The sequence below is a fragment of the Quercus lobata genome, chromosome 10, assembly GCF_001633185.2.
Source record: "Quercus lobata isolate SW786 chromosome 10, ValleyOak3.0 Primary Assembly, whole genome shotgun sequence".
NCBI lineage: Eukaryota > Viridiplantae > Streptophyta > Magnoliopsida > Fagales > Fagaceae > Quercus > Quercus lobata.
This window is the reverse complement of record NC_044913.1, coordinates 27318560-27329703: the sequence shown is the minus strand read 5'-3', so window position 1 is coordinate 27329703 and position 11144 is coordinate 27318560. Positions and strand designations below refer to the sequence as shown.

The following is an 11144-nucleotide window of genomic DNA, read 5'->3' as shown; positions in this document are numbered from 1 at the left end:
AAGAGGGGGCTTGTAGCTCAAAGGATTAGAACGTGTGGTTACGAACCACAGTGTAGGGGATTTGAATCCCTTCTTGCCTACAACCGGCCAAAAGGGAAGGACCTTTACACCTATGGTAGGAAAATCTATTGGCCCAAGCCTCCACTCTTTGGAATAAGCATCATAAAATCTCTCATTAATTCTGTAGTACTTTTATATCGGGTCAAGTTATAATTCAGATTAAGCACAAACTAGACTCCACATGTCCCAACACAAACGACATTCAATTTTCTCTTTTTAAAAGAAATACTACCTATGGACTACGAAAACATTATTAGTTATTCTTTTTATAGCAAAAATTATGAGTTATTTTGTTCATTGATATATAATGATTTTTTTTTTTTTTAATTTTTTAACACAAGGCATGAAAGAATATATTTTACATTATATTTTGTATGATCCTTTAAAAAAAAAAAAATTCTTTTTATTCTATTGTTATACAAAGTGTCCGTTTGGAAAAAGTTGAAAATTTTAGCTTATTTGCAATTTCAACTTATTTTCACCATTATTCATGGTTCCTACTGTATTGTTCAGTTAACTTTTACTTTTATCTATAGTACTTTTAACAAAAAAATTTCAGTTTCAATTAAATAAACTGTTCCCAAACAGACACTAATTAACAATTTCATAATCAATTTTGAATTCAACTGCCTTTTAATCTTACTCCCCTAAGCTAAAAGCCCAAAGTTGCGACACCACTTTAATAAATTTGGTGTTTTTACATTGGGAAAAGTTAATGAATACCCTAACGATATTGATTTAGGAAATATTTTTAGAAACTCTTTATGGGAAAAAAAAAACTAATTTTTTGATAGCTTTACCATAAAAGGGGAAGGGGACGCACAGTTGATGGGAAGAGATGGAAGCACAGTAATATTGTAGTGAAACAAATATAAGTAACTTGAAAGTAAGAACAATAATAAGGTGGTAGAACCAGCCAAGCAATATATATCAAAATAATTCAAAGTAAATGAAAACAATAGTTCAAAGTAAATGGAAGCAATTTAGAACCGTTTGGTATGGCGGTAATCCGACCAAGGTGACGGTAGCAACAAGTAGAATAATGAACATAAAACTGAAAATACTTGTTATTGAAAATAGGATAAACACTTACAGTAGTAGTGAATACAAGATCTCAACAGTTACAGGTTAACAGTTACAAAACTTGAACTAGTCCTAGTTACAAGGTTTGTAGAATTACAAAGTTTGTAGTGAACAATGATGAACAAGGTAGTAGTAGTAGTAAAAACAAGGAATTCTCTTTCTAAGAAGGCTTCCTAAGAGAAGGAGTTCTAAGGAGAGAATTCTGAACTAAAACTTGACTTGAAAAACTCTGAAATTTAAGGGACAACCCCCTTAAATAGGCAAAATTTCGAAGTGAATAGTATCATGAACAGTAAAAGTGAACAGTGTCAGTGAACAGTAATCTGTGAATAGTAAAAGTGAATAGTGCTTTTTCCACTTTTTGAATTAAAAACTTTTGAACTTTTTGTTTTTTACTTGGTCCAAACATTGTCAGGAGAAGCATGGCAAAAGGAATATCATGCAAGCCACCACCATGTACGTAGATTCTCTCTTCTTTTTTAAAAGACTTCAATGTGACATCTTTTGTTGGCTTTATTGAAGCCTTTGTCAGTAGCTTTTTATATTTTCTATGAAAAAAAATCAAAATTTTCTTAAAATAACTCAACAATAAATGCCCTAAAAGCACTTGTTAATAATTGGATTCTTTTACAACATCTTATAAGATTGTTCCTTCTTTCAGACTATTTCTGTTTGTAATGGATGATCTAACAGAAGTTTTTGGAGTTTAATATAATCTTGTTTCACCATTCATACTCATATATGCTTGTCATAACACCAAAGAGGTAACTGATTCCAGAAGCTATCCAAGATAGGGTATAGATGGAGAAGGTGACAAGTGGGAATGAAATAAGAGTGGGCAGCAATAGATGTTTCACTTGTTGCATCATCGAACACAAAGCTAGCTGAAGTCCAAAACGGTTCGTGGGATTAGAAAATTGTTTTTGTGCGATAATTGTTAAATGTATGGTCTTTCCCTTTTTAAATATCATTTACCACAGATGCTCAACCCAAAAAAATATATCATTAACGAATAACGACACATCAAAACGTTTTGGGGATAATGTAACAAAAATTTTTGACAGCTGTGGGATTTGAACCCACGCCCTTTCGGACCAGAGCCTAAATCTGGCGCCTTAGACCACTCGGCCAAACTGTCTTCACATCACATACTTTCATATATCATCTATAACAATAAGCCACTCCGGTGTTTTTGATTTAATGTTATCTTGATATATTTACCATCGAATATCTTCATAATTCCATGCCATTTATTAATTATTATCTATCTTCCAATTTTCTCTGCTCATAATGAAGGAACAAGAAGACCCAAGATGTAGAAGGCCATAACATTACTCATTCGGCAAATTTGGATTCCTATATATCACTTGTGGTACTTCATTATGGCTCGTTTTAGCCCATTGAGAATCTTTTATGTAGGATATAAATACCGTTGTTTGCATTAAAGCCCTTATCATGCATATTGCATAAAGGCGACATAGACAGTACTTTTCAATCATTTCTCACGTTGCTTGAAATGAAATCAAAATATCATGTTATCAAAAAAATAAAAATAAAAAATAAATAAATGCCTGTCATATTGCCAAGAATAATTATTCAATGAGTACACTATACAACAAATAATACCCTCTCCTTACATAGGAATGATATTTCCCATTAATTAAATTCACAGCAGAACCCACCATTCACGTAAAAAAAGAGAGTATCACACCAATGTACTTGGGGAGAAATATTTTTCACATTGCCACTGAAAAAAAAAAAAAAAATTCAGATTCAAATTGGAAGTTCAGCAGAATCCATTCCAATGTTTCTTGAAAGTGGTCGAAGCAAAAGTGCTCTATAGCAGCATGCCTGCATCTGGAAATGAAAGTGGTGCTGATTAATACAAACATGCGAATCCATTTCTTATTACACAAAAGGTACAAAGAACAAGCCCTTAACTCATATCTCTACCTAATACAATTCTTCCAAAATTTAGTGCTTTAAACAATTGCGTGCAACTTGAGATGAGGGTGGAATTGGAAAAGCAAAAGAATTAATAATTTCTTAATAATGGGGAAAGAACAAAGAAGCCAGCTTAAGTGACTAAGCAGCAGACTCCTTGGCAATCTTCTCTGCCTTTGCAATGACATCTTCAATTCCACCAACCATGTAAAATGACTGCTCAGAAAGATCATCATAGGTTCCATCAATGACTCCCTGTCAAAATGAAACATTGGACAAGAAAATTAGGGGAATGCACAAAACTAAATTTGGAGAAAAATAGATTAGTATACCAAGGCAACTGAAACAAAGCTCCATGAAAGACAAGCCCTTTCGTTATTTCAGTCAGATTTATCAGTTATAGAAGAAATAGTTCCACAAAAGATAGTGCCGTGGTCTCAGAAGAATTTGGGGAAAGGATCAATGACCACAAATGCTCAAGGTCAAAAATATAAATAGAAACAAAATGAACCCATCAGATTTATCTAGTATGCTTGATTATATTGTCTGAACCTATCAGATGTTATTTAGTTTTATTATAATAATACAATCAAATTTCGTCTATTTGGTTGTGGCTAAAAACTACCTTGAATATTAATCTAAACTGTAGATTTTGCTCTAGGTGTACAAATCATGTATGTACATGTAATCATTCTCTTTAAGCATTGAAAAAATAAACAAAATCTGCAACAGTGCTTTAATAACAACTTTACTCATGCTTTCAGATCTCTTGGATGTAGGTTGAGTTCCTCCCGCCAATTTTCATTTAGTTGATTAATTTCCAAATATTTTTTTTTGATAATTCAATAATTGTGGGAGGGGGATTTGAATCCTACATGTCTCCTTTGGAAACATCAAGAGGTGCCAACCAGTTGAGCTACAAGGCTCTTGACAATTAGTGTCCAAATTGAAGCAGCAGTTTCAGGCACAAGTCCATCATCCAAAGCAGTAACAAATAGAAATTATGTAAATATAATCATAATTACAATTATAATTCAAAGATCACAAATGCACGAAACTAAAATTAGAGGAAGGAAAAAAAGGAAAAAAGAAAAAAAAGCAAAGGATGCCAAGGCAACTGAAACAAAGTTCCATGAAAGACATGCCCTTTTGTTATTTTATTCAGATTTATTATCTATAGAAGAAATAGTTCCACAAAAGATAGTGCGGCAGTGTCAGAAGAATTTGGTGAAAGGACTAATGACCACAAATGCTCAAGGTCACAAATATAAATAGAAACTATATTTTAGTCATTAAAGATTCATTATGTAATCAAGAATAATTGGGGTTTTTCTTTTGGATTGGTAACCTACACACGCACCCAATGAATCTTGAACTCATAACCTCACCCTTTACCTAAGATTTATAATGGGGGGAGGTGTGAATTGAGCTAGATCTCATTGGCAAGAGAATAATTGAGTTGAACTGAAGCTAACCGGTCTATAGACCTAATTAACATTAACACATTAAAATTGTCTAGCATAAATGGCAGGTTCAAATTGTGAATTTCCAGCCATAAAACTTTGGAATCGTTCTAGTATCACCATCTTGTTCTGCATAATTTACCAGTTGCCAACTAGAAAGCAAGCAAAGACCACTAATTACAGTTTGCTGCTAATAAGTAATAACTAACCTAATTACTAAATTCATATAGCATGACCATAGTCCAAATTATTTTGGTATGCACAGAAAACGCAAAAGCAGAGACAGAGAGCTCCTCCAAGGCTCAAATAAAAAATAAGACAAAGGAAAAATAAATAATCATCATGCATTGAACTTGAACAAATAAATCACCTGGAAGCTGTTAATGCTCTCTTTCAGCTCAACATATTTTCCTGGGGCTCCAGTGAAGACTTCTGCGACATGGAAAGGCTGGCTCAAGAACCTCTGGATCTTACGAGCACGAGCAACTGTCAACTTGTCATCTTCACTGAGCTCATCCATTCCCAAAATGGCAATAATGTCTTGAAGATTCTTATAGTCCTGGAGAACTTTCTGAACACCACGAGCAGTATTATAGTGTTCTTCACCCAAAATACGAGGAGAGAGCATGCGAGATGTAGAATCCAAGGGGTCGACAGCAGGATAGATACCAAGCTCAGAAATCTGATTATAAATCAGAATTCAGAAAAAGCAAGAACACAGAAGAAATGGTTTCTTTACTTTAGATGAATGAAAGTGAAAGATAGGGTGACACACCTGCCGGGACAGCACTGTTGTGGCATCAAGATGGGCAAAAGTGGTTGCGGGAGCCGGATCTGTCAAGTCATCAGCAGGGACATAAATAGCCTGAACAGATGTGATTGAACCCTTCTTGGTAGTGGTAATACGCTCTTGAAGTTCTCCAAGATCTGTAGCCAAGGTAGGTTGGTAACCAACAGCAGATGGTATACGGCCAAGCAAAGCAGACACCTCCGAGTTAGCCTGCAAAATAAAACGGAAAAGTTAGCAGGATTAGCAAACCAATATATATATATATATATATGTATGTTATATATGTGTGTGTGTGTGTGTGTGTGTGTGTGTGTAATTATTCAAGAAAAGATGACAAGCAGGCTTACTTGGGTGAAGCGGAAAATGTTATCAATGAAGAGAAGCACATCTTGACCCTCAGCATCTCGGAAATGCTCAGCGACAGTCAGCCCTGTAAGTCCAACACGAGCACGAGCACCAGGAGGCTCATTCATTTGACCATACACAAGAGCACACTTGCTTTCATCCTGATATTTAAGAGAATGTTATCAAGGAAAGTACGACATACTGTGGATAATAAACCATCAAAAGGGGGGAAGGGGGGGGGGGGGGTTCCATGCATTAGATTTTATGAAGAGTGGCATTAGATTAACCTGATTTTCAAGCTTAATAACACCACTTTCAATCATTTCTTTGTACAAGTCATTACCCTCACGAGTACGCTCTCCAACACCAGCAAATACAGAGAAACCACCTAAAGAAAGATAAAATTAAACACTCGATGAAACTGCAGACCAACATATTTAAAGACACATCACAGTTCAGAAAGTTTTTAAATGGAACCAACCATGAGCCTTAGCAACATTGTTAATGAGTTCCATAATGAGCACAGTCTTGCCAACACCCGCGCCACCAAAGAGCCCAATCTTTCCACCTCTTTGGTAAGGTGCAAGGAGATCAACAACCTGGAGAATGTAGCAACTAAAATGTAATTGATATATTCAAACTTTAGAAGACACAATTATAGTTACAAATAACACAACCACACACATTTGCATATCACCTTATCCCCTAAGTTGAACTCAAACCCTACTAAAATTTCACACAAAATATCACTACTGCTTGTTGTCAGCCCTCATTTGATCTTACACAGTTCTGTGCCCTATTCATTTAAAGAACAACCAACCACTAAGATTTCCAACATAATATACCAAATACATTTGTCACAAATAATTATTTTAAAATTAAAACCCTTTTATATATACATATATCCAATATTAAATTTAAAAAAATTCTCTATTTTACACTCCTCTACTTGGACCATTGTAAAGGGAACAGGAGTTTAAGAAAGATAAGATTAGAAAAACCAAAACTTGAAATCAAATATCTAATATTAAGACCATTATTCATACAATAATACCACCCAGATTGTTAGAGCTTAAAAGCTCTCTTAGTTAAGTTGTATTCAGGCTGTATCATGCTTATAAATAGTCATAGGCCAACAAATAAATAGTAAATACCCATCAAACAAAATTTTTATTTTATTTCTCATAATTCAATTGTTACAACATGTGGGGAGGGAAATTTGAACCCCGGTTCTCCTTATAAACTAGACCATGAAATGCCATTTAACAACAAGGCTCTTGGCCCCTTTGTCCTATACATAAAAGTTTACACTTTTCAGTTCAATACTACTACATACAAATTAATAGCTGCCCCGTTTAAGAATAGCTTATTTGCATAATGTGAGACAAAAAGCTAAAAGCTAGCTTATTATCATTCCCCAAACTTCACATTAGCATACAGCTGCCCTTTCACCTAAATGTTTTCAGCTTACATACCTTAATTCCAGTAACAAGAATCTGTTGCTCGGTCGCCTGCTCAACAAAGGCGGGTGCTTCTCTATGGATCGGCAGATAGTGATCCGTTTCTGATCAAAATTCAAAAATCAAAAAACATCAGCTACAAACTTCACATGCTGAATATGAAAAATTAATAACAAGGTCCAACAAGTGTTTCAATTTCCAGATAAATTCTTACTTATATCGCCTCTCTGATCGATGGCCTCTCCAATGACATTAATGATGCGGCCAAGTGTAGCCCTTCCAACCGGCACCTAATAGTAATTCACCACCACCAACAATTAAATTTACGCAAAAATTCATTTCAAGCCACAACATTTATTAAAGAAAGTTGACAGAGTGACCTTAATTTAATAAACTGTCAATTCAAAGGTACAAAAACTGTGGGCTTACGGTGATGGGAGCGCCAGTGTTGAGGACTGGCTGACCTCTAACGACACCTTCAGTGCCGTCCATAGCGATGCATCGCACCATGTTCTCACCCAAATGCTGAGCCACCTCCAGCACAACCCTGATCGGATTGTTCAGCAACTCCAGAGCCGTCAGAATCGGCGGCAGTCCGGCTTCGAATCGGACGTCCACGACGGCTCCGATGACCTGGCACACCTTTCCGACCGCGCCCTTTCCTGTGTGCTCATCGGTGATCTTTCCGGAGGGCGCAGGCGAGCCAGCGGCGGCGGGCGGGGGAGACGACGACGGCGGAGGCGGCTTTGAAGGAGTGGCTGTGGAGTAATGCGCGGCGGCGCGTGGGAGGATGTAGCCGGCGGGGCGCGCGAGTGGGGATCTCGGGGGGAGTCTTGTGGCGGTGGTGGTGGGGCGGCGGAGAGGAGCGGAGCGGAGGAGAGTGGTGAGGAGTTTGCGTGAGGAAGAGGACATGGTGGGGGAATGAATGTTTTGGGGAATGATGAAAAATGGGAGAGTGAGAGAGTGTGAGTGTGTTGAGTTAGTGTTGTTGGTAAAGTGGGTAAGGCTGAGAGCCTGAGACTGAGTCTGTAACTGAAAGACCTAAACATTTGGGAATTCGTTTGTTGATTTGTGGTGGATAGTGGAGTGAATGAGCTGCCAAGAACTGGGATTGCGGGTATTAGAGTTGGACTCAGACTCCTCAAACTCAGTTCAGGTTGTATCAGACAAATATGCACTTTTGGGTTTCTATTATAAACAACTCTTGACTCTCAGCTTTTGCCACGTGTCTGACTAGAGTGGTGAGAAAAATAATTGGTTTTTTTTTTTTTTCAATATTTTTTATATGTTTAATGGTTGAGATTGGAATTTTTTTTATTAACTCTCCATTAATAGCTTTTGCATCAAGTGCAATACTCTAAGTATTGTATTTGATTTCAATTATTCACATGTTTGACTTTGAGTAGTGAAAAAAAAAAATGGTAATTTCATGTGAAAATAAGAGATAACTAATCACAATTTGTCACGTAAATAATTGGAACAAAAATTGTGTCTGAGTTTGTGGTCATAAAATTACTCTCTTATCAAGCAATATAAGGGATATTGAAACTTTTATTAGTAATACTAAGAATACTGCAACTTTTATTAGTAGGAACTTACAAACTAATGTGTCAATAAATTATAAAACAAATTTCAAATATTCATTTCAAACATTCACCAATCATCATCACATACAGTCATAAGTTAGGAACTCATGAAATTTGGTGTGTCAAGGACCAAAAGCCCTTAACAAGTGAAATTTAGGGACTAACAATGAAATTTGGCCTTAATTTTTATTAGGTTACTCTATTAAAGTTTCAAATGACTCATTAACTATGAACTATGAAGATAATTTGTATATTATCAATAAAATATTTTTAAATTTACATATAATTTTTAATTAATTGAATATAATTAAAAATCATATGTACTAGTAGCATTATGTAATTTTTAATTTACAAGCAATCTTATTAGGTTATGCCAAAAAAAAGAAATTTCGTTTTAACTTAACAAGAGTTAAAGTTATATTTGGTACCTATTTTTGTTTTCTGTTTTCAAAATTGTGTTTTTAAGAATAAAAAAAAATAGTTTTCAAAAGAAATAAAAATTGATGAAGTTATATTTTATGGGTTTAAGACTTTAAATCCCAACAAGATCTATAAAATTAAAAATTAAAAGTCCTAAGAAGATCAATATGATGGGCTCATTTGTGGCCTATGGCTTATTTGTAGCAGGTTCGAACTCAGTAGGCATGAAGCCCATGACAAAAAGGATGACAGAGTATGTGTAGAGTCATGTGGTGAGCTAGGAGGTTGACCAAGGAGAATAGTGGGGAGGCATGATTGGACACTGGCATTGATTATGTTCTCAATCAATGGCTCATTGTCCATTTAGATTAAGGAGAATGAAAGATGAGTAGAATAGAGTTGGCCAAAAATTAGACTATTTCTGGCCAACTCTAGTCTACAGTTTACTCCCCTCTACTCCCCCCTTAATCCAAACAGGCCTTTAGACTTTAGAGGTATTGTGTCACTATAGAAAGTTTTGCTTTCATTCTGTGGGGGAATGAGTGTTATATCTGTTCTTAAGCCTCATTAGAGCAATGGCTATTATAGTGATGCCATTAGTGAGTAAAGGTGGTCTGTGGTCGTCTTCTTTGAGATTGATGGGGAACTTTTAATCTAACTCCATGGTCAACCTTCCGAAAATGAGCTATGTCTTCTAAATATGAGTTACGTCTTCCAAATGTAAGCTACATCTTTCAAAAATACTGGCTTGTCAGAAGTGGAAGACTTAATGCAACAAATGCAACCTATCACGTCTACTCCAATAAGTCATCTGTCACATACAAGAACAGAAGAGTAAGCACTTGCGAGCCTGACCTTGACACCCATTCGCCACCCCCATAAACGGATGGGTGAAGATGTGCATATGAAACCTACACTACAACACTCGCATAGTAGCCATCACTTAAAGGTGCTCCTACATTCACACAACTATTGGCAAAGGGATAACTCCCATCTCCTACAAGTCAACTGAGGGATAACCCCAAGTCCCTAAAATTCAACTAAAGTGGTCATCCACATACCCCTATATAAACACCATGACATGCCAATTTTGAGGTACGTGAAAAACACAATTTTCAAGCTTTTTCTTTTAAGTTCATTGAGATTACTGTGAGTTTTTTACTTAACTTTCAGAGGGTCTTAGGCCAGCACCACATTGTTGCACTTTGTAGACACTTTTCATTCTACAATTTTCTAACTCTTTGCCTTTAACGGAAGATTGCAGGTTTGAGCGATAGACTTACTGATGATTTTAAGCATCATCAGAGATCATTACATGGTTGAGTTCCACATAGGTGAGTGCAGAGAAACAACTCCTATGCGAGAGAAAGAGAGAAAAAATTGCTAAAATCTTGTGTTTTGCTACCACTAGGGTTCAAACTTGGGTGCGGATTCATTAATGTTAGTGTTTAGGACCCAGTAACAACAAAGTTAATCAATTCTTAACCAAGTGATTAATTGGATTAATTATAGCTTAGATCAAAATTGAATATCATTACAAGCACACGGATCACACAAATACAACCAATTTGATGACCCAAGAAAATCGATAAAACAAACTGTTTCATAGTAAAAAAAAACTTAGGGTGTTTTAACCGTCGATCTTCAAGGTAAACGAATCCATTAAAATGGAATAGAAGTTTGTACAAAAGATTCAAACCTAAATCTAAACTACCTCATGTGGTACTTACTAACGTGATTACATGCAACTTTGAATCCACATAATTGTCTATTTAGGACTTGATTCAGGTGTACCAGCAACTTGATTGTAATTTGGATGCAGCAATTTCACTTTGATCACCAAATATTTTGTATGAGCATAGGTCTCTAGTTGATACTTTAAGAGAGCTTGAAAAATTTTCAGATTTGTGTACAAAACACTACACTCTTGTAGTCTTGAAAATCGTGCTCTAGGGCTTACTTAAATAGTGTAGTTAAGATGCTTGATGCCCTA

At 35.8% G+C, this 11144-nt stretch overlaps 1 protein-coding gene and 1 non-coding gene across 2 annotated transcripts; both read right to left on the bottom strand.

Moving 5' to 3' along the window:
* Positions 1-2201: 2201 nt before the first annotated feature.
* On the bottom strand, positions 2202-2281 carry TRNAL-UAG. Its single transcript has one exon. It is a non-coding gene; the product is annotated as a tRNA-Leu (tRNA).
* Positions 2282-2703: 422 nt separating this feature from the next.
* Positions 2704-8296, bottom strand: LOC115965540 (ATP synthase subunit beta, mitochondrial-like). The gene is made up of 9 exons (XM_031084786.1): positions 7575-8296; positions 7360-7435; positions 7161-7249; positions 6167-6284; positions 5973-6073; positions 5688-5846; positions 5326-5550; positions 4921-5232; positions 2704-3342 (listed from the first exon to the last, which is right to left on the bottom strand). Exons 1-9 carry the CDS (start codon positions 8055-8057, stop codon positions 3229-3231), a joined length of 1677 nt encoding a protein of 558 aa, XP_030940646.1. The 5' UTR covers positions 8058-8296; the 3' UTR covers positions 2704-3228.
* Between the last annotated feature and the right edge of the window lie 2848 nt (positions 8297-11144).

Excerpts from the sequence above, each read along its gene's own strand:
- LOC115965540 (XM_031084786.1), bottom strand. The coding sequence starts at position 8,057 with ATGTCCTCTTCCTCACGCAAACTCCTCACCACTCTCCTCCGCTCCGCT. Across the intron at positions 6,285-7,160 it reads TTCTTGTTACTGGAATTAAG|GTTGTTGATCTCCTTGCACC; the intron begins GTATGTAAGCTG and ends TACATTCTCCAG. Across the intron at positions 5,551-5,687 it reads ACATTTTCCGCTTCACCCAA|GCTAACTCGGAGGTGTCTGC; the intron begins GTAAGCCTGCTT and ends TTTATTTTGCAG.